Source organism: Callospermophilus lateralis, chromosome 2 (assembly GCF_048772815.1).
Source record: "Callospermophilus lateralis isolate mCalLat2 chromosome 2, mCalLat2.hap1, whole genome shotgun sequence".
Classification (NCBI taxonomy): domain Eukaryota; kingdom Metazoa; phylum Chordata; class Mammalia; order Rodentia; family Sciuridae; genus Callospermophilus; species Callospermophilus lateralis.
Window position 1 is genome coordinate 205191048 of NC_135306.1, and position 23188 is coordinate 205214235.

At 51.8% G+C, this 23188-nt stretch overlaps 2 protein-coding genes across 2 annotated transcripts; both read left to right on the forward strand.

Moving 5' to 3' along the window:
- Positions 1–343: 343 nt before the first annotated feature.
- On the forward strand, positions 344–12300 carry Tsga10ip (testis specific 10 interacting protein). Its single transcript, XM_076842945.2, has 8 exons — positions 344–490; positions 1878–2014; positions 2096–2826; positions 3000–3138; positions 8039–8209; positions 11245–11344; positions 11556–11680; positions 12174–12300. The coding sequence occupies exons 1-8, from the start codon at positions 344–346 to the stop codon at positions 12298–12300; spliced, it is 1677 nt and encodes a 558-aa protein (XP_076699060.2).
- A 1189-nt stretch (positions 12301–13489) lies between these two features.
- Positions 13490–22589, forward strand: Sart1 (spliceosome associated factor 1, recruiter of U4/U6.U5 tri-snRNP). The gene is made up of 20 exons (XM_076847605.2): positions 13490–13888; positions 15251–15308; positions 15798–15853; positions 16368–16494; positions 16610–16715; positions 16959–17036; positions 17148–17247; positions 17334–17476; positions 17586–17792; positions 18826–18950; positions 19028–19164; positions 19248–19381; positions 20259–20432; positions 20544–20654; positions 20849–20936; positions 21336–21426; positions 21516–21651; positions 22119–22208; positions 22301–22422; positions 22503–22589. The coding sequence occupies exons 1-20, from the start codon at positions 13576–13578 to the stop codon at positions 22519–22521; spliced, it is 2415 nt and encodes an 804-aa protein (XP_076703720.1). The 5' UTR covers positions 13490–13575; the 3' UTR covers positions 22522–22589.
- Positions 22590–23188: the final 599 nt, after the last annotated feature.

Here is a 23188-nt window from a genome sequence, read left to right on the forward strand (position 1 = left end):
GCCAGGACGTTCTGCTGCCTCCATGTCTGTCAGTCAGTAGTCATAATCACCCACATTTACCTAGTGCGTCACCTTTGTGATTTCATTTAGTCCCCAAAACGCACATATGACCTGGGCTCATCACCCAGTTTTTGTAGGGTGAAGAGGTGGTCATAGCCCTGATGGTTCCCTGGACCCTGCTGAACTCTCCCCGGGGAAAGAAGTAGGCCTCACATACATACTGACCCCACCTGGCTGTGCTTTTTGACAAAGCCCTTGAAACTGACCAAGAACTGGTTGCCATAGAGATGGCCATAGAGATGGCCTGGAGGACAGTTCCAGGGCTGGCAGGTGGGAGTGGGGAATGAAGCCGGACACCAACATGCTAAACACCCATCAACAGTTGGTCAGGGCCAACTCGGAAAGACCAGCTCAGGACCTGGGTCCTCAGACTCCAGAGACAGCCACAGGCCTACTCCAGCTTCTGTCCAGCTTTTCCCCAGCAGAGCAGGTGAGGGAAGCGGGCCCAGTGAGGGAGACTGCCAGCCGCCTAGAGCAGGCCAGGGCTGGGGGAGGCTCTGAGAAGCCAAGAGCCTGGAGCTGAGGTCTGGGTGACCTCTGGGCCAGGGACTGTGGGGAAGCCGAAAGGATATGAGGTGAGGATGAAGAATGAGGGAGCAATTAAGGGATCACTGCTGGGGGAGCAGGCTTTGGAAAAGAAAATTAATTCCTTCCATCTTGGCTGTAGAAAGTCCAAGGCCCTGTGGAACATTCAGAAGAACTGTTCTTCATTATTTGTTTTAATTCTTTATTTTTTTTTTCTTGGTTAATTGATTCTCTTTTAAATATTATTATTATTACTTTTTTTGGTACCAGGGATTGAGCCCAGGGGTGCTTAACCACTGAGCCACATCCCCGGCCCTTTTTATATTTTATATAAAGACAGGGTCTCGTTAAGTTGCTTAGAACCTCCTAAAGTTGCTGAGGCTGGCTTTTTTTGTGTGAGGAGGGGAGGGGTACTGAGATTTCTTCCCCCCCCCCACTTTTTTTTTTGTGTGTGTGTGTGTCAGGGATTGAACCCAGGGCCTTGTGTCTATTGCCAGGCAAGCACTCTACCAACCGAGCTATACCCCAGCCTTTTTTTTTTTTTTTATACTGGGGATTGAACTCAGGGGCATTTGACCACTGAGCCACATCCCCAGCCCTACTTTGTATTTTATTTAGAGACAGGGGCTCACTTAGATGCTTAATGCCTCGCTTTTTGCTGAGGCTGTCTTTGAACTTGAGCTACTCCTGCCTCATCCTCCCAAACTGCTGGGATTACAGGCGTGTGCCACTGCACTCAGCTTAAAAATTTATTTATTTATTTTTAAATTTTCAAAATTTTAACTGACACATAATAATTGCACATATTTATGGGGCACAATATGAAACTGGATAGATGTAGACATTATGTAATGAGCAAATCAGGGTAATCAGCCTTTCTATCTCCTTAAACATTTATCATCTCTTTGTTGGGAATCTTCAGACTCCTTATTGGCAGCAGAGGGTGACAAACAAATCTGGAATAGACTCCACATGTGCTGGTCCTGCCTCTACAACTTACAAAGGCTGTGTGACCTCAGCTCTTGGACCTCTCTGAGCTTCTCTGATCCTGTTTTTGCATATGCATGATGGGGTGACAGCCCTTGGGAAGGTTGACTGTGTTGTTGCCTCCAAGTACTGAGCACAGGAAATCTGCTTATTCGGGCTGTAATTTTAATACGGAGAATGGCAGTGGGTGGGGATCAGTGTGAGAGGTAATGAGGGCCAGCCAGTGTTCACAGGAGGCCCTTGGGGAGGCGCAGAGTGGTCCAACAGGCTGCTCAGAGCTGGCCCCCTCTCTGGTCCTTGCCCAGGGGAACCTGGGGAATGATGATGATGTGCCCAGGCAGGGCCGGCCACAGAGGTCTCAGAGCGCAGGGCAGAGGGCAAAGAAGGACTACGGAACCCAGGGGCGGAACAAGAAAGGACAAGTCTCCGCTGAGGCTGAGGAGTAAGCAGTTGGGCATGGGGTGGGAGGGACGCAGGGGGCCAGGAGGATCCTGATGCTGACCCTTGTCCTCTCCCTCTTCAGTCTCTTCCCTGCTCCTCTCCGGAAACCCTCCTTCCCCTTCCAGTGGGCCTGGGAGAACTTCATCATGGATGGTCAGGCTCTGCTTCAGACAAGCTCCCCTGAGGCCCCTGGCCACCAAGTCCTGCCCTCGCCCCTAGCAATCCTCCAGCACAAGTCCAGGCGCAAGTCCATGCTCAACTTCCCAGAATCCCTTGATTTCTGCCAGAAGATGGAGATGCAAAATCTGGAACGAAGACAGCAGCTGGCGGCCTGGGGTGGCATCCTCCTCCCTCCCAGCAAAGGGGAGAACCAAGGGCTGGAGCTATCTAGCAAGTGTGGCCTCTGGCTGCCTGGGAAGAGGTCAGGATCAGAAACAGAGTCCGAGGAGGCTGCAGAGCGGGAGGGCCTAAGTGTGGAGGAGGTGGAGAGGGGTCTGAGCCCTGGGGAACTGCTCCAGATCCCCAGGAGGGGCTTGATCTTGGAGGAGAAGCGGTTCTCAGAGGCAACCGAGGAGGCTGAGCAGTGGGATCACAGCGCCCCCCACAGGAGGAAGGGCAGCTCTCGGAAAAAAGGTCAGAATTCTGGAAAGGAGGCTTTGGAAGAAGGGGAGCTGCGGGGCCAGAGCCAGGGAAGTAGCTCCAGCTTCAACAGCTTCAGAGGGTCACAGAGGGGGATGTCAAAGGCCAAAGAGGTGGAGGGTCCCTGGGACCTAGAGAAGCTGCACGGGCAGTTACAGCAAGAACTGAACTGTGGTGAGTGCACCTGCCAGGCCTGGGTTCCTGGAAGCGCCCTGGGGGGAAGGGGCAGGGAGCCCAGGCCTGAGCCAAGAGTTCAGACTGGGCTGTGCTGTGCTCTGGGGGATGGTGGGGGACTGCCCAGTGGGCCAGGAGAGGGGGTTTCCCTGACTCGGTTCCACTGCTAATAGGCCCCCAAAATCAGTCCTGGAAGGCTTTCCGGGCTCCCTCCATCCGGAGTGAGAAAGCCCATGACTTGGGAGAAAAGGAAAAGTTCCTGTTTGCCAGCTTCCCTAATCGCACCTTCCACAAACGACATGAGGCCACCAGGTAAGGGGGGAGAGCCAGGAGGGTGGGAACCAAGGGCAAGGGTTGAGGAAGGGGCCAGTTCTCCAACAGGTCGTCACTGCACGCTCATCCATTCCTTCGTCCATTCATGGTTCCGTCTTCCTGCCCCACCAGTCATCCTACATCCACCCATCCACCCATCCATCCATTTTTTTCCTTTCTCCCTTTTTTTTCCGTGACACCAGGGATTGAATCCAGGGCCTTGTGCCTGCTTGGCAAACACTCTGCCACTAAGCACACCTCAGTCCCCATCCATCTTTATTTTTGGTACCTAGGATTGTTGAACTCAGGGGCACTCATCCACTGAGTATTTTATTTAGAGACAAGGTGTCACAGAGTTGCATAGCTCCTCACCGTTCCTGAGGCTGGCTTTGAACTCTTGATCCTCCTGCCTCAGCCTCCTGACTATATCTCCTATAGTATCTATTCCCAGCATTCATTCACCAGCCTGTGTCTTCCACTTTGACAACTGTCTATTGATACAACCCATTTCCACTCATTTCCCATCTTTCCTTGTATCCATTCATTAACCTATTAGCTAACTGATTAATGTAACATAGGTCGAGTGTCTGCTCATGAATCCTCGGGATATAAAGATAAAAAGACTTGGCTCAGTCCTGAGAAGCTCAAGGTCTGGGAAAGGAGAGAGATGGGCAAGTACAACAGTTCAGGCAGATGGTTCTACACTTGGGCTTGAACAAGAGGCCATGGGAACAGAGGGGAGAAACTGGAGGCTATGAGAGGGCTGTTGGCAGTGACTAGGTAAGAGATGATTACCTGAACCAGGCGGCTAGGTGGATGGAGAAAAGGGGATGCGCTTAAGAGATGTTTAAAGACTACCTCAATGGGCTTGGCGACTGGTTAGAAGTGGCATGAGAAGTCAGGGAAAATTCATTCAGCATTTTTTTTTATAATGACTTTTATTTATTTATTTTTCTATGTGATGCTGAGAATCAAACTCAGTGCCTCCCACATTCTAGGCAAACGCTCTACCACTGAGCCACAACCCAGCCCTCATTCAGCATTTTTTATTATAACACTCTCAATCCTTTTTTTTTAATGTACTCAGTTGACAATTCAACATTGTATATATGTTTTTGAATTAGGTATACACTGTGGCATGGCTAAATCAAGCTGATCCCCTATGCATTATCTCACTATTTTTTTAAACACTTAAAATTTACTTTTTAAGTGATTTTCAAGCATACAATCACATTGTAGATCTCTTGGACTTATTTCCCCTAACTAAAATTTTATACCCTTTGCCAACACCTCCCCAGTCCTCCCCTGCTCTGAGACACTGGTAATCACTATCTTACTCTAGGAGAACAGTTTTGGGTTTGTTTTGTTTTAGATTCCACCTGCATGAGATCATGCAGTATTTGTTTTTCTAAACCTGGCTTCTTTCATTTAAAATAATGTCTTCCAGTTTCCACCATGTTATTCCAAATAAAGTTTCCACCCTTTTTATAAGCTGAATAGAATTCCATTATGTGTATATACCACCTTTTCTTTATCATTCATCCATTGATGGACACTTAGGTTGATTCTATATCTTGGCTATAGTGCATAATGTTTCAGTAAACTTGGGAATGCAAATGTCTTGTCAAAATACTGATTTTGGAGCCAGGCACGGTGGTGCACGCCTGTAATTCCAGAGGCTTGAGAGGCTGAGGCAGGAGGATCATGAGTTCAAAGCCAGCTTCAGCAATGGAGAGGCACTAAGCAACTCCATGAGACTCTGTCTCTAAATAAAAAACAAAATAGGGCTGGGGATATGGCTCAGTGGTAGAGTGTTTGCCTTGTGTGAGGCATTGGATTGGATTTTCAGTACCACCCATAAATAAATAAAATAAAAGTTCACTGACAGCTAGGAAAAATATTTTAAAAATACTGATTTTGTTTCCTTTTTTTGGAGGGGTGTGCTTAACCATTGAGTCACATTCCCAACCCTTTTTTGTTTTTTATTTTGAGACAGGTTTTCACTAAGTTGCTTAGGGCCCCCCTAAATTACTGAGACTGACTTTGAACTTGCAATCCTTCTGCCTCAGCATATTGATATACTTGGATTATAGGCAAGCACCACTGGGCCCAGCTAGTTCCTTTTTTTCTTTTTTTTGGTACCAGGGACTGAACCCAGGGGCACTTAAACACTGAGCCACATTCACAGCCCTTTGTGGTATTTTATTTAGAGACAGGGTCTCATTGATTTGCTTAGGGCCTCACTAAGTTGCTGAGGCTGGCTTTGCCTTAGCCTCCTGCACAGCTGATATCACAGGCTTGATTCATTGTGATTTTTAATCCACATTTATCTAATAGTGATATTGAACATTTTTTTTTTCTTTCTTTCTTTTTGGGTAGGGAGGGTAATGGGAATTGAACCCAGGGGTGCTCCACTACGGAGCAACATCCTCAGTCCTTTTCAATTTTTTACTTTGAGACAAGCTTTCACTAAGTTTCTGAGGCTGACCTTGAACTTTCGATACTCCTGCTTCAGCCTCCTGAGTAACACTGCTGCTCCTGGCTGAACAGTTTTTCATATACCTGTTGGCCATTTGTTTGTATTCTTTTGGGAAATGTCTATTCAGGTCCTTTGCTCGTTATTTAATTGGGTTGTTTTCTTGCTATTGATTTCCTCGTGTATTTTGGATATTAACCTCTTACCAGATGTAAATTGTGTTGGTTTTTCACTACTGTGACCAAAATACCTGACACCAACAATGTAAAGGAAGGAAGATTTATTCTGTCTCATGATTTTAGAGGCTTCAGTCCACGGTTGGCCAGCTGTTAGGCAGGAACATCAAGGTGGAAGGGTGTAGTGGAGGAAAGCTGTCAGTTCATGGCAGCCAGGAAGGGAGGGGGTGGGCAGTCTAAGAGACACAGGGCGGGAGGAAGAAGGGGCCGGGAATAGAAAGAGTCTTCAAGGCCATGCCTTCACTCACCTACTTCCACCTACCTTCTACTGCCTGGAGTTACCACCCAGTGGTCCAATCAAAGTATTAGTCCATCAAATGGATTAATCCACTGATTCAGTCATAGCCCTCATGATCCAATCATTTTCTAAAAGCCCACCTCTGAACCTGGCTGCACTAGGGACCATACTTTCAACACATGAGCTTTTTGAGGACATTTGAGATCCAAACCATAACGTATGGTTGTCAATGTTTTCTCCCATTCTGTAGGTTGTCTCCTTGATTTTTTTTCCTTGGTTGTGCAGAATGTTTTAGCTTGATGCAATCTCAAGTACCTATTTTTGCTTTTATTGCCTGTCCATGAGAGGTCCTATCCAAAAAACCATTGCCCAGACCAATATGATGTGGCTTTCCCCATGTTTTCTTCTAGTAGTTTTACAGTGTCAGGTCTATGTTCAATGTTTAATCCATTTTAAATTGACTTATGTATGTGGTGTGAGATAAAGGAGTCTAATTCTTCTGTATGTGGATATTTGGTTTTCCGAGCCTGATTGATAAAGATCATTATTGAAAAGATTGTCTTTCCCTATTGTGTGTTCTTGGCATCTTTATCAAAATCAATTGTCCATAAGTGCATGGATTTATTTCTAGGCTCTGTATTCTCTTCCATTTGCCTATATAACTGTTTTATTCTAGCACCATGCTGTTTTAATCACTATAGTTTGTGTGGTATATTTTTAAACCAGGCAGTATAATGCCTTTAGTTTTTTATTTCTTTTTTTCCCCCCTTATGATTGTGCTGGCTTTCTGGGGTCTTTTGTGATTCCATATGAATTTTCATTTTTGAATTGTTTCTCTCTCTTTTTAACTAGGAATTGAGCCCAGGGGTGCCCTACCACCGAGCTACATCACCAACCCTTTTCCTTTTATTTTTAAATTTTGACAGAAGGTCTCACTAAGAGTTGCCCAGCATGGTCTTGAACTTGCTATCCTTCTGCTTCAGGCTTCTGAGTACCTGGGATTACAGGCACAAACCACTGTACCTGGAAGAACTGTTTTGTTTTTCTTTCTGTGAAGAATACTTTAGAATTTTTTGGAGTGGGGAGGGGGTACTAGGAATTGAACCCAGTGTGCTTTACCACTGAGCTACATCCTCAGCCCTTTTTATTTTTTATTTTGAGAAAGGGTCTTGCTAAGTTGTTTAGGGCCTCACTTAGTTACCTAGGCTGGCCTCGAACTTGTGATCCTCCTGCCTCAGTCTCCCAAGTGGCTGGGATTTCAGGTGTGCACCACTGTGCCTGGCAGGTCATTGGAATTTTGATAGAGATTCCATTTATTCTAATTGCTTTGGGTAGTGTGGACATTTTAACATTTGATAAAGACCTGATTGATAAGAAGGAGCTGGCTATAAGATCTGGGAAAGAATGTTCCAGGTCTGTCCAGCTGCTATTATACAAGCATCCACATCTTTCATCTGTTTTTCTATTCAGTAATCCTTTCAGCATTTTGTTCCTTTCCCATCCATTCATTCATCTTTCTGTCTGTTGCCCATCCAACCAAATGTGCCTCAGAACTTTTCTGGTAACTCCTACAGGATAAGGGGTCAGAGAGAAAAGCAACATTGTCCCTTGCCTTCAAGGGGAGGTGAGCAATGATGGAGGGCCTCAGGCTTTGCATGAGTGGCTGGGGAGGTCTGCACACAGATCAGAGTTGGGCTCACTGCTGGAGAGCAAGGAAAGGCCTAAGGGAGGCCCATGGCCAAATGGCCAGATGCAGCCTCCCTTGGGTCTGACATTCATGACAAACCTGTTTCCCAGGCCCTTGGCTCACTGGGCCCCAAAGTCCTTCTGCCCAGGTCCTCAAGGCTGGTATGTGCTATGCTTCCTTACTCACCTACCACCCCTAGCTTTCCCTGAGGTTCCTGGTCCCCTTGACTTCTTCCCGCCTCCCTCTTCCCTCTCCCCACACAGAAGCCTGCTGCAGAGTTGGGAGCGGCAGCAGCGGGAGCAGCAGCATCAGGCTGAGCTGCGCAGGACTCGGGAACATCGGGTTCAGCAGCAGGTGGCCCGCTGCCTAGCATCCTATGCACCCCCAGGGGGCCGGGGACCCAGTGCCACCCAGCGCAAGGTGGAGGAACTGAGGTAGGAGCCTGGCATGCCAAGTCTATTGGGGTAAGGCAGAGAAGTTGTGCTGGATGTCAGGCTGCAGGACCCCAAGGCAGCTGGCCAGATCACTTGGCAGCATTTTACAGATGGCTTTTTTTTTAAGGGGGGGATGTGGTGCTGGGGATTAACCCAGGGTCTCATGCTGACTCCACCACTGAGCTCCATCCCTATCCTTGAGTTTTACAGATGAAGATAATGAGGTAGTGTGAGGTGGTGGGAGGTCTTGGTCCAAGGTGAGCTAGTGAATAATAACCCTTCAGCTGTCCAATGCTCAAGATCAAAAGTTCTGCATGCATTTATCACATTTCCCAATTTTGTTCTTCCAATTTCCAATGACAGATATGCTTATTATTATATTTTTAAAGTATGACCAAATTTAATACATTTTTTTTAGAGAGGGAATTTTTAATATATATATATATATATTTTTTTTAGTTTTCGGCGGACATAACATCTTTGTTGGTATTGGTGCTGAGGATTGAACCCGGGCCACACGCATGCAGGCGAGCGCACTACCGCTTGAGCCACATCCCCAGCCAAGATATGCTTATTATAAAGATGTGAAATCACAAAAATAATTAATGTAGAACTTGGTCCTACTCTAGAGACAACTGCTATGCATGGTCAGGTGCATTTTTATTTTCTTCCATTTTTCTAAAATTTCAAAGCAAATTTATGAGTCAGACCCAGGAAATAAGGAGCATCACTACCCACATAGTCCTACAGATGAGGAAAACTGAAACCCAGAGAGCTTAAATGATCCACCCACTCTTGAATGAGCAGCAGAGCTGGAGCTTTGGCTCCAGCAGTCGTTCAATAGAGTCCTTGCTATACTGCCCAGTGCCCAACCTTTAGGGAAGGGCACCAGATGGTCGTCCAAGAGCCCAATCTTATAAAACAGAGAGCTTTAATAATCTGACCCTGCAGGCTGCAGCTGGTTCCAGGGAGGCCCTTTCCACCCCTCCTCTTCTCTTGACCTTGGTGAGTGGCAGGGAGAGGGATGAGGGCCACTGAGGACTTGGTGGGGCTGGGATCAGCTATTCTCTGAGTTTTGGTCTTGTCCCTGCAGCTTTACAGATGAGGGAATGGGCTGTGAGAGGTCAAGTGTTTTAGGGGATCCTTGGCCAAAGATTACCAAGCCTCCAGTTAATCATTTGTTTTTTGAGCAATGGGAAGTATGAGATTCAGCTCCAAGCAGTACGTGCCTTTCTTTCTCACCTGGGAGATGAAGGCATACACAGATCTTTCCCTGGCTATCTTCCAGTCTTACAGCCTGGGAAATTTGCTGTCTGAGCTAAAACTGAGACTCTACCCTGCCCAGCAGGGGCAGACACAGAAAAGGTAGCCTGATGGCAGGGAGATATATCTTCCCATCATTCCAAGATAACAGACAGAGGGTTGGGCTGTAGCTTAGTAGCAGAGCATTTGCCTAGCATGTATAAGGCCCTGGGCTTAATCCCCAGCAGCACAAAAATAATGACAAAAAAACAAAAAACAAAAAACAATATAACATACAGAACTGACATCCACTGGCACTGAGTCCTTTTTCTCTTGGGGCTCCAAGACATGAGCTTCCTATCACTTCTACCAAAAATAGGATAAAGTATCCAGGAAGAAGCTGAGAGCAGTGGTGCAAGCCAGTTGTTCCCAGATTGCTTGGGCCCAGGAGTTTGAGAGCAGCCTGGGCAATACAACGAGATCCTGATCCAATACAATAACAACAAAATTTGTATTTTAAAAGTATAAAGCAATGCCAGGTGCAGTGGTGCATGCCTGTAATCCCAGCTACTTGGGAGGCTGAGACAGGAGAATTGTGAGTTCAAAGCCAGCCTCAGCAATGGCAGGGCACTAAGCAACTCAGTGAGACCCTGTCTCTAAATACAAAAATAGGGCTGGGGATGTGGTTCAGTGGTTGAGTGGCCCGGAGTTCAATCCTCAGTACCAAAAGCAAAAACAAACCCAAAAGTAGACAGCAAGAAAAACGCACACACAGCCATGGAAAAGACAGATACTTAATGCCAGCTTGTGACGCTGCCCCACCCCCACCCAAACTTGAAACTGCTGTAAATTCCCTCTTGAATGGTGAAGCCCCATTTTGCAGGCACTTTTCTTCCTGGCCATGTATTTCTAAGTCCACATCCTTTTCTCCATGAGGGAAGGTTCCTTCCTGGGCACCTGGCCCAGCGAGGCAAGAGTTTTCTGCCAGAGAGCCAGAACACTTGCCAGAGAGCCCAGCTCGTCTCAAGTTTCTTCTACTTCTCCCTCCTGTCTTATCCAGGTGCTGCCCCCACATTCCATGGGTTGTCTTGGGTGCTTTCCTGAAGGACATATGGTCCCATGTGGGGTGTGGCCAGAGGTTCCCTTCCACCAGGATGCTCTCAACAACAAGCAATGGCATTCAACTGGTTGAGCAAATTTCTGACAAGTGTACAAACTGGGCTTTTGTAAATGGCATCAGCTACCCCAGTGGAGCCCTGACCTTTCAGGAATGTTTCATTTCAACACATTTCTTTGGTTTCTCTGGACCTTTTCCTAAGCTGTCTGCTTAGAAGGAGCAGAGCCACCACTGGCAAGCCTGGAAGGTAACCAGAGCCCAGAAAGGGGACTCCTCAGTCACACAGCCAGCAATCACAGCATGCTCCTGTGTGAGGGGGAATGATGGGTGGACTACAGGGAGGGGGAGCTGGGAAGCCAATGCTGGCTCCTTTCCCTTGGGGATAGCAAGGACAAGGAGCCAGCCCTGGCTAGAGCCTGGCCTAGGGCTCAGGGCTCAGTCCCTCACTTCCCAGCTGCACAACCTTAGAGAAGTCCCTTGACCTTCCTGAGCCATCAGTAAGGTAGGGCAAGTAATTCCCACCCTGGCAGACCTGGGAGGGGTCCAGAGCCAGAATTAGGTATGAAATGGCTTTATAAAGGTCAGAGCAGGGACCTTTATAAAACCCTTAGTGAGGACAAGCAGGCTGTGGACAGGGATGGGTTGTGTTCATCCCCATAGCACTATCTCCCCACAGGCGCCAAGAGCGACAGCGCTTTGCTGAGTACCAGGCGGAGTTACAGGGCATCCAACACAGGGTGCAGGCCCGGCCCTTCCTATTCCAGCAGGCCATGCAGGTGAGGGCCAGTACCTGTCAAAGCCAATAGCCACCAGGGAGCGTGGAGCCAGATGAGTGGGCAGGGTAGCCAGGTGGAAGTGGGGCACTCAGGTGGGGTCCCTGTGTTGCTGCCTCTAGGGAAACCCGAGACCCCCCCACCCCCAGTCATCAATGCTCCATGGTGGCCTCTGCAGCCCTGATGCAGAGAAGGAAACCCCTTCTTTCCTCAGACCAACGCCAGGCTCACTGTGGCCCGGCGCTTCTCCCAGGTGCTGTCAGCACTAGGAGTGAATGAGGAGGAGCTGGTGGCTGAGACACATAAAAGGGACACAGTGGGAACCTCCAGGAAACCCAGGTGAGGTAATCTGGATAGCCAAAGACTGGATCTATAGAACTACTGTAGGACAAGGAACCAAGAACAGACTTTGAGCCCTACAGGGTTTCCCTCATGTCACTTGGGAAGGCAGGGACCAGGGTTATTGTTCCTGCTTCCAATGAAGACAGAGGGGCAGGGCCTTGCTTAAGGACATAGGAGTGAATAAGCAGTCAAACCAGTCTGGGACTCTGCAGCTTTCTGAGCAGCTGCACACCAAACCCCATTAGAGGCTAGTGCCACGCTGGTCATCCCATACATACTGTCCCTTACACCTTAGAATAACTTGGTATAGAGCAGGGATTATGAGGCCCACTTTGCAGTGAAGAAAATTAGACTCAAGAAGGGGGAGTCACTTGCCCAGGGTCATTCAGCATGCTAGCATAGGTGCAGGATTTGAAGCCACTGGGTCAGTGGTTTCCTGGGCATGGAGTGGAGGCTGTGGAGCCCAATGGCCTTCATCTGTGTCTTTAAGGAGCCACAGGTCAATGGAGGTGAGAATGGAGCCCTCTTCTCGGAGCCCCCCAAAGACAGAACCCACTGGCAGCCAGCCTGACAGGCACTTTTCCGCCAGCCTGGACAGAGTGCTGTCCCCAAGATGAAAATTAAAGGCTTTATGGCAAATACAGTGTGGGATTTCTGGGGGGGGTGTGTGTGAGACTTTGGCGGGGAATAAGTGATGAACGGGTGGGGCAGCAGGCCTCGCTTTCTCCACATCCCCCAGGAGCTCTGACTGTTCTTGCCGTCTCCACACTGCACACACAGCCCTGCCTCTCCTTCTGAGTGGTACATCTCAAAAAGCAACAGCTGAAGACTTCTCCATGCAGTCAAATTCAAAAGGGAAAAGAACGTGGGCATGGTGGCTCATGCCTGTAATCCTAGCAGCCAGGGAGGCTGAGGCAGGAGGACTGCAGAGTTCAAAGCAGCCTCAGCAACTCAGTGAGACCCTGTCTCGAAATATAATTTTTTTAAAAAAAGGGCTGGGGATGTGGCTCAGTGGTTAAGGGCCCCTGGATCCCTGGTACCCGTCCCCCCCCCCCCAAAAAAAAGGGGGGGTGTTGAAAAGGTTCCAGTATTTGAGTACTCCCATGGGGTGGGGGTGGGGCTTTTAAGGGGAACTCATGACATATCCTAACATCTGAGATGGGTCACACAGGGAGTCCACAAAGGGAGCAACCTGTGTGTGTGTGTGGGGGGGTTTGTGTGAACCGGGCTTTTAAGTCCCGGTAATTTTAAATTAAGATCTTTCTCCAGTTTTAAAAAAGAAATATGATATAAGTGCACACAAATGTGTCCAATTTTTGTATTCAATTTCACGGGGTTTACAGGCGCACAGAAGCTCCTAGAGCACCTGAGCAATTTAGAACAGGTTAAAAAAAAAAATCCAGAGAACGCGAGGGCAGGATGCTCACGATACTGGTTATGGGAGTTGGGGCCTCAGAGAAGAGGAAAACATTCTGCACCATCTAACAATCCAAGAAGCCCACTAGAAGGGCGCCCACTAGTGAGGAGGGAGCAGCCTGCAGCTGGGGGAATGAGAGTGGAGCTCAGTAAAAGGCTTCCAGTTCGGGGGATGCCGATTTCAAAAGCATCCAGTTCCTTACAGCTCTGCGATTCGGCCTTCTGGAGGAGAGGCTAACCCCGAGCCGAGTAGTGCATGCGCACAGAGCGCCACCGCACCGAGGCGGCGGCGAACGCGTAATCAGACTAGATTCGTGCCTTCCCGTGAGCCTTTGGGGCCGACTCCCGTGCGAACGCCGGAAGCAGCCATTCTTGGTTTCCGGCAATAGGACAGCGGAGGCCTTGCGACCCGGAAGTGTTCCCATTTTGCGTCGTCGGGGCTCGGCGGCTACCCGGCTCCAGGCGTACGTACCACTATGGGGTCTTCAAAGAAGCACCGCGGAGAGAAAGAGGCGGCCGGGAGCACGGCGGCGGCCGGCACTGGGGGGACCACCGAGCAGCCGCCGCGGCATCGGGAGCACAAGAAACACAAGCACCGGAGTGGCGGTGGCGGCAGCAGCGGCGGTGAACGACGGAAGCGGAGCCGGGAACGTGGGGGCGAGCGCGGGAGCGGGCGGCGCGGGGCCGAAGCCGAGGCCCGCAGCAGCGCGCACGGGCGGGAGCGCAGCCAGGCCGAGCCCTCCGAGCGGCGCGTGAAGCGGGAGAAGCGCGATGATGGCTACGAGGCCGGTGAGGGCGGGGCTTGCGCGGGGGGCGGGGCGGGGCCCGGGCGCCTGCTTGAAGCTCGCCCTGGGCGCTTTTCATCTGCGCTTGTTAAAGGGTGTTGGGATTAAAGGTTGATCCCCTGCACTGAGCCCGGTGAAGACGAACGTCTTCTGTTTTCCTCAGTTGTCTTGCATGACAGGCCTTCAAATAAATGTGTTGGGGAAATAAATGAACGACTGTATGAAGTGGTATCAGTGTGTCCCGAAGCAAGAGAAAACCTGGTGTTGGGAAAATCGAGTAGAGTCCTGAGGCAGTAAGGTGGGCGGGGCCTAAATAGGGAAGGTCCCTGTGCTTTCTGCTCTGCTCTGCTCACGGTAGGGAGCCAAGGATTTGAGTTAGGGAATGGGTCAGATTCATGTTTGTGAAGCCCACTGCATTGAGAACTTGGTCAAAGACAGGACTGGAGGCCCAGGAGTCAGGAGGGCTATAAACTCACCAGTGAGGGCTGATTGTGGTCTAAACCAAGAATTTTACTAGGAGGGAGTGATTAGTAATGTTAGATTCCACAGGGGATCAAGCAAAACCAGAACTCAAGAAGGAGGCTGGTGACCTTGGAGAGGCTGGGATCCAGGGCCATGTAGAGAGAAAGAGAACTTGGGTATTTAAAAGGAGGTAGGCTATGGAGATGGGGATTCAGGGAAGGATTTGCTCCTAATGGCAGGATGCTCTATCCAGTGGTGTCCAGCTTCTTTACATAGTGTTCAGTGAAGTTCTTTGCTGTTTGTGAGGTGGAAGAGGGAGGTCCAATATGCTAAGTTATCAGTGTCCTGAACATGTCACATAGAAGAGTCACCAGTGTTTCTCAACTGCATGAATTGCATAGAGGACACTGTCATGCTGCAGACAGCCCCTGCTGTGTGGGGAGAAACAGACCCAGCAATGATGGACTGTGCCAGAGTTCATGGCAGAATGGTTAATTCTGATTAACAATTGAATGGGGCTTCATGAAGGAGGTGGTGTTTTGATCTTTGCATTTGGATAGGATTTTTTGTCAATGAGGGCAAGTCCAGATTAGATTGTTAGATTAGACAGTTTAGATTGAAGATACAGAATATACAGAAGTGGAGAGGGCAAAGTGAGGGGTACAGAAATTTGGACCTCTTGGGTCAGGAAAGGAGGATGCATAGAAGAGAGAGGGGGTCTGTCAACGGAAACTTGTGTAGAGGAGCTGTTGGGGAGCCCAGAGAGGAAGAAGCTGCTGTTGTCTGGTGTTCAGCAGGCCCAGGTGCTGGTGAGGGGCCCTCATCTTTGACCCTGCAGCTGGAGCTGGTGATGCTGGCTTCTTGGCCCTGTGTTCAGCCCCTGCCATGCCTCTTGTTGTTTCAGCTGCCAGCTCCAAAACTAGCTCAGGAGATGCCTCGTCGCTTAGCATTGAGGAGACCAAGTGAGTACTATTTCCCTTGAGCTTCTGCTTTCTTCTTCTGGGGTAGCCATATTGGATGACATTCTCACACTAAAGTGGGCCATGTGGAGTTGGAAGGGTCGTATGAATTGTCTTAGCTAAGCGTTTGAGTTATAGAGGGAGGAATTAAGATGCAGGAAAAAGGATGGTATTCACTGGTTGGGGACAAGCCAAGACTAGCACCCATATTCCCTGGTAGGGAGATCAGTGCCATTTCCACTATCCAGGGCTGCCCAGGTTAGGGTCTATGTTTAGGATAGGATTACTCATTCCCACCCTAATTTTTACCTCCTATTTGTCCAAAAATGCATGTGGTGCCCCATTTCTTGTGGGTTTTGTTTGTTTTTGTGGTGTTGGGGTGGAACCCAGAGTATCATGCGTACCAGTCAAATGTTCTTCCACTGATCTACATCTCCAACCTGACACCCCAGTTATTTGGCAGCCCCTAACACTTATATCTCTTGTCCGTAGTAAACTCCGGGCGAAGTTGGGGCTGAAACCCTTGGAGGTCAATGCCGTCAAGAAAGGTAAGTTTAGGGCTGAGGATGGGGTCAAGGGAAGGTGCAGCAACCATCAGTAAGGGTCTATGAAGAAAATGGTGTTAGAGTGCAGAGGCAGCAACACTCAGTGGTTGTGTGTGTGTATCTGCCAGAGAGCACAAGGCCTCTCCTTGCTGTAGTGGGGATCTGGTGTGTGGCTTGCTCTGGTTCACCATGGCATCCTCACTCTGGCTGGAAGGTGCTCTTAGTCGGGCTGAGACTTGCACAGTTGCTGCAGACTGACTGGACTGCGTGAGATTGGTTTTTTAATTAAAATAGAACAACATGATTTGAGGAGGTTTGGAAAGTGTAGAAGGTCCTGTCGTTCTGTGTGGGGGACACAGGAGTATGGGGATGGAGTGGGGGCAGGGAGGTGAAGGGTTCTTCCCCTTTCCCTGGCTCCTTCTGGCCCTCTGAGCTGGAAGGGGGCAGGGTGAGTGGCTCCCTCCTCTCCCCACCAGCCATGGGCAGGCATAGCCTCACGTCTGGGCCCCCCTTCCAGAGGCGGGCACCAAGGAGGAGCCCGTGGCGGCCGATGTCATCAACCCCATGGCCATACGACAGCGAGAAGAGCTCCGGGAGAAGCTAGCAGCTGCCAAGGAAAAGCGCCTACTGAATCAAAAGTTGGGGTGAGGAGTCCCAGCCAGGGATAGGCAGAGGAGGCTGCTATTCTTGCTGCCTCATGGGTTGGGGTTGGGGAGCAGGTGGTGAGCTCCCCCAATCCTCACTCCCTTCCCTCCTCAGGAAGATAAAGACATTGGGGGAAGATGACCCCTGGCTGGACGATACTGCAGCCTGGATCGAGAGGAGTCGACAGCTGCAGAAGGAGAAGGATTTGGCAGAGAAGAGGGTGAGCAGCAGGGCAGCTGGGGTGGTTGCTAGGGGCCTCTGGGGGCTGCCAGATGAGGCTGGAGCCTGGCCTTTGAGAGGTGAGATGGCTCAGAGAGGAGGGGGACTCATGGTCGGGCCATGAATTATCTGCAGCTTGCCTGCGAGGCCTTCCCTTTTTGTGCTTCCTCTTGTTAGAGACTTGGGTGTTTGCTGGTGATGCTGAATGGCCCGAGGTCACAGGCCACCCCTCTCTGTCCCTTAGGCGAAACTGCTGGAGGAGATGGACCAAGAGTTTGGTGTCAGCACTCTGGTGGAAGAGGAGTTTGGGCAGAGGCGACAGGTAAGGCTGCAGCAGCTGGGGAGGGCAGGATGGGGGTGCTGCCACCTTGATGCTGGGATCTCAGGGTTGGGTGAGTTACAGCTCCTGACTCAGCTGGATCTTCCTCCTTAGGACCTGTACAGTGCCCGGGACCTGCAGGGCCTCACTGTGGAACATGCCATTGATTCCTTCCGAGAAGGGGAGACTGTGATCCTTACCCTCAAGGACAAAGGTGAGCGAGCTGGGTGTTCTGGAGGAGGTCCCAGACACTGCTGAGCCAAGGGCAAGGGTGGGTGGTCACTGCCTCTGCCCTGTCAGGTGTGCTGCAGGAAGAGGAGGATGTGCTGGTGAACGTGAACCTGGTCGATAAGGAGCGAGCAGAGAAGAACGTAGAGCTGCGTAAGAAGAAGCCTGACTATCTGCCCTACGCCGAGGACGAGAGTGTGGATGACCTGGCACAGGCATGCCAACAGGGTGGTGAACAGGGCAGGGCCTGGGCTGCTGAGGAGATGGGCTTCATGGCTTGTAAGGAGTCACCCTGGGTCCCAATCTGTACCTCTTTCCCTACAGCAAAAACCTCGCTCTATCTTGGCCAAGTACGATGAGGAGTTGGAAGGCGAGCGGCCACACTCCTTTCGTCTGGAGCAAGGCGGCACCGCCGATGGTCTGCGAGAGCGGGAGCTGGAAGAGATCAGGGCCAAGCTGCGGCTGCAGGCTCAGTCCCTGAGCTCTGTGGGGCCCCGCGTGGCCTCAGAGTACCTGACACCTGAGGAGATGGTGAGTGCCTCTGTGCATCGTACTGGACTGCAGATTCTTTGTGCCCCTCGGGCTGCAGGCTGCCAACTTGCACTTGGGGAGGCTGATCATTGGCACAGGGCTGGGTTCCTAGGTGGTTTGTAAATGGCGCCCAGGGGAGGAGCAGGGTGTTGATGAACAGAGACTGTTGAGCCAGATGGATCCGAGTTTGTGTTCCGGCTTTGCAATGCAGCCAGCTTGTGTCTTGGGTGAGTCATTTAACTGAGCCTGAGGTGCCCATCTGGAGTGGCAATGACAGCATCCACCTCATGAGGCTGCTGTGAATAGTGATAATGTGTGCAGATGATAATTTTAGAGGCTCACATGGATTTTGGGCTCGGAGGGACTGTGAACAGAGGCAAACAACAGGTGTGGTTGGTGTCTTGGCTAAAGGGGAAAGAGTCTTGTAGCCACACTACCAAGGCTTCCAGGCCTGGCTCTCCCACTTAGGAGCTGGACAACATTGGGCAGGGTATGTACCCTCTCTGACCACATTTCTCTCATCTCACAGTAGAGTGCTAATAGCACCCACTTCACATGTGTATATGGGAAGTACTGGGGACAGTGCTTGGCACAGAATAACACTAAAGAAGTGGTCACTGAACTGGGTGTGGTGGCACATACCTGTAATCCAGCAACTCATAAGTCTAAGACAGGAGCATGTTAAGTTCAAGGCCAGCCTTAGCCACTTAGTGAGATCCTATTAAAACGTAAAAAGAGGGGCTGGGGATGTGGCTCAAGCGGTAGGATGCTCGCCTGCCATGCGTGCGGCCTGGGTTCGATCCTCAGCACCACATACAAACAAAGTTGTTGTGTCTGCCGAAAACTAAAAGATAAATATTAAAAAAATTATCTCATCTCTCTCTCTTAAAAAAAAAAAAAAGTAAAAAGAACTGGGGGTGTGGCTCATAGGCAGAGCACCCTGGGTAGTCCTGGGTACATCTGAAAAACAGAAAATGGTAGCCGTTCTTAAGATCATGGAGGCCTGCCTTCCACACATCTCATCTCTCCTCAGGTGACCTTTAAAAAGACCAAGCGGAGGGTGAAGAAAATCCGCAAGAAGGAGAAGGAAGTGATAGTGCGGGCGGACGACTTGCTGCCTCTTGGAGACCAGACTCAAGATGGGGACTTTGGTTCCAGGTGGGTGTGACTGCAGAAGGGGTGTGAGGCTGGGTTGGCCTGGGCCAGGGCTCACTAGAGGGGCCTCCTCCTCCCAGACTGCGGGGCCGGGGTCGGCGCCGAGTGCCTGAAGTGGAGGAGACGGCAGCCCCAGAGGATGAGGAGAAGGAGCCTGTGCCCCAGCCCCCGCCGTCAGATGACACCCGTGTGGAGAACATGGACATCAGTGATGACGGTGAGGGGCTGGTCAGCAGCAGGTGGGGATGGGTTGGGGACCAAGGAAGTGATATGAACAGGTGTCCTCCATCTCCCCACCAGAGGACGGAGGAGCTCTGCCGACAGGGTCTCCAGAGGTGCTGGAGGAGGACGAGGCGGAGCTGGAGCTGCAGAAGCAGCTGGAAAAGGGGCGTCGGCTGCGGCAGCTACAGCAGCTGCGGGACAGCGGGGAGAAGGTGAGGCCAGTGCCAGCATGACTGCGACAGCCTGTGCCCGTGAGCACCCGCATTTGTGTCAGCACAGGTGGCACTGCGTCCCACCAGGAGTCTCCTTGGTGCAGAGCCAGGTCCTGAGCGAGTTTCTGGCCTTGGTGGGGGCTCCCTGCATCTGCTTTCCTTTGCCCACTCTCGGGCACTTGCTATGGGTGGGGCTCTGTTCTCAAGCCTGGGCATCCTTGGCAAGCAGGACAGTCCCAGGGCCCTGTTAGTGTGCTGGGGACAGTGGTGACCTTGTGAGCAGAGAGGCAGGCAGTAGTTTCTGATAGTGACGAGAGCTGTGCAGAGTAAAACAAGGTAGCGTGAGGTCAGTGCTCAGAGAGGGCCTATCAGAGGCATCTGAGCTGAGGCCTAGGTAACACAAGGAGATTGAGGGGTGGAGGCTGTGGGACAACAGATGTCTTCAGAAGTGACCCTGGAGTGCCTGAGGCCTGGGGAGGCTGGGGTAGGGAGCGAGCAAGCAGATAGATGGAGAGCCAAGGTGAGAGGTCAGCGGGGTCAGTTTGTGTGAGGCCTGGAGGCCGTAGCCTTCCTAGCCTTCCAGGGCAGTTACATGAGGCTGGCCAGGCGGAAGTAGACATGGTGACAGAATCTCTCGGGAGCTTACTTTCTTGCAGGGGGCTGCAGGGTCAAGGGAGAAGTGAGTCCTTGAAAGGGGAATTGATTAGGTGTGGTGTGGGTGGCAGGAGGGACCCTGGAGTGGAGACTAGTTGGAAGGTCCAGTGTGAGCTGTGGGGATGGCTTGCTTATTGTACCCAGGGATAATTGGAGGGTCCCGGGTCTCAGTGGCATCACCCCAGAAACTTCTGGGTCTGCCCACAGCTGCTCCCTCCCCCAGGTGGTGGAGATTGTGAAGAAGTTGGAGTCTTGCCAGCGAGGCTGGGAGGAGGAGGAGGATCCTGAGCGAAAGGGGGCCATCGTGTTCAACGCCACCTCCGAGTTCTGCCGCACCCTAGGGGAAATCCCCACCTATGGTCTGGCTGGCAACCGGGAGGAGCAGGAGGAACTCATGGTGGGTCCCATGGCCCCCTCTTCTTGGCTGGCCATCTCTGCTCTCAGCCACAAGCCTAGTGCTCAGGGGAGGGAGTGGGCAGCCCAGGCTGACCCTAATTTCACACCCCAGGACTTTGAACGGGACGAGGAGCGCTCTGCCAATGGGGGCTCGGAATCGGATGGGGAGGAGAACATCGGCTGGAGCACCGTCAACCTGGATGAGGAGAAGCAGCAGCAGGACGTGAGGATGGGTGTGGGCAGGGGTGTCCCTTGTGCCCCAGAACCCCCACCTCGTCCCTAGAGTGGCTCTGAGGCCCAAGGGCTGGCTGGGGTTGGGAGGCTGTCCACAGGGTCCTTGCCTGGTGGGGAGTGACGGGGGGCAAGGGGGTGGGAGGAGCCTGTGTGGCTCGCTTATGCCCCACGTGTCCTCCCCAGTTCTCTGCCTCCTCCACCACCATCCTGGATGAGGAGCCCATCGTGAACAGAGGGCTGGCTGCTGCCCTGCTGCTCTGCCAGAACAAAGGTGCAGGCTGGGTGCCATGGCGGGGAGGCGGGGTGCTGCCTGTGGGTGAGGCAGGTGCAGTGCATGCCTCTGTCCCCCTCTGCTGCCTTTTTCTCAGGCCCAGTGCCATGAACATGGGGCCTTGAATCACTTTAGTTCTGGGCATTCGGTGGCAGCATCTGTCCCACTGCTGTGCTGTCAGGACTCCATGTCTCCTCAGGAAGGAGTGAGGCGAGACTGGGGTTAGGTCCCAGCTCTGCCATTTCCTGGGTGAAGGTCTTTGCCTGCGTGTGCAGTGGGCACACTCAGCAGGGCGGAGGCTCTCTAGCACCCACATGCTGGGGCTGCTTCAGGCTGCCTTGGAGCTGGGCCTGTCAAGGGTGTGGGCAGTCTGGAGTCTCATAGCCTCTCTGTCCCCAGGGCTTCTGGAGACCACAGTGCAGAAGGTAGCTCGGGTGAAGGCCCCCAACAAGTCCCTTCCCTCAGCTGTGTATTGCATCGAGGACAAGATGTAAGTGGGCATACAGGGATGCAGGCCTTCCCGGAACACAGGGAGTGGGTGGCCAGTGGTTCATACTGAGCCCCTTTATCTTGCTTCAGGGCCATCGATGACAAGTACAGCCGGCGGGAGGAGTACCGAGGCTTCACCCAGGACTTCAAGGAGAAGGACGGCTACAAGCCTGATGTTAAGATCGAGTATGTGGATGAGACGGGCCGGAAACTCACACCCAAGGAGGTACGTGCAGGCCCCTTTGCAGATAGGGCCAGGCCAGAGCCCACTGAGGGGCCTGTCTTGCTGCCTCTGACTGGGGTCCTGGTGAGGTGGTAGAGTGACCTGGTGAGATAGGTTTCTGGCTCTTGTGGGCAAGAGTCAGCAATCCCCTCCCACCTGGCACAGGGGTCAGACAGGCACCTCTGTATCTCTTGCCTGCCTACTGCAGCCAAAGCCCCCAGCCCGAGGGCCACCATCCTTGAGGGCGTGTCCAGGCTTCTGCCATGGCTCTCCACCCCACTCACTGTGTCCAGCCCTAGCCCTGCATGGCAGGTCTCACACCAGGTCCCCTGTCATGCCGGAGTCTGTGCACTCTCCTCTGCTGCCAGGCCTAGCCCTGGAGTGCATGAATCAGCACGCCCTCACCATGTTGGGAAGCTCCTCCCGGGTACAGGTGGCCCTGGCCTCACCTGTAGTCCCTGTGTCCCCAGGCTTTCCGGCAGCTGTCCCACCGCTTCCATGGGAAAGGCTCGGGCAAGATGAAGACAGAACGACGGATGAAGAAGCTGGATGAGGAGGCGGTGGGTGCCCAGGGACATGCTGCATTTGTGGGTGCTAGTGGTGATATGCTGGGCCTCTTTCTGCCCCTGTGCTGACTGGCCCCTGCCCACAGCTCCTGAAGAAGATGAGCTCCAGTGACACGCCCCTGGGCACCGTGGCTTTGCTCCAGGAGAAGCAGAAGGCCCAGAAGACCCCATACATTGTGCTCAGTGGCAGTGGCAAGAGCATGAACGCGTGAGTGGGAGGTGCATGGGGAGGGGGTGGGGGGACTGCACCCACTTCCCTGGAGCCTTACACCCCTCTTCTCCCTGCAGGAACACCATCACCAAGTGAAGCTGGCCTCCCCCAAAGCCCCTCCCCAACTTTAATGTTAAATAAAGTTCCCTCCTTATTTTTTCCTCCCTGGTCGTGGTGCAGAGTCCAGGGTTATGCCCAGGAGGAGGGGTAGGTGGTACTCTCGGGCAGCCTGGGCCTCTTGTTCCCCTCAGCTGTGTAACTCAGGCAAGTGGCTGAACCTCTCTGAGCCTCAGTTCTGCCTTTTGTAAGTCAAAACAGCTCTGCTTCATAGGATTTCATGTGCAGATTCAGTGAGCTCATTCATTCACTCATTCCCTTGGAATTTGGGCATGAGCAAGATAGGACTGATCCCTAAACACGTGAGACTCAAGAGTCTGGCCTCTCTGCCAGTTGACACCCAGTCATCAGATGGCACAACTAACCGAACAGAGGTAACAGAGAACAACTAGTCTGGATCCTTGTAGATGATCCTTTATCTGCCTTGGCCCTAGCCAGCTAGGGAAACCAGTGTGTACCCTGCCCTCTCCACCTGTGGTGGCACAAGTCCTACTGTGGAGATGCCCTCATGCCTTCATGGTGGACGCTTCCTGATATGATGTGGAAGGTGTTTTAGAGACTTGGTTCCCCTGGCATCTCCAGGGCTGCTTGAGCCATTGCCTGTAATCTCCCCAGTTAGACAGTTTGCAGGGTGGCCCAGGCCTGC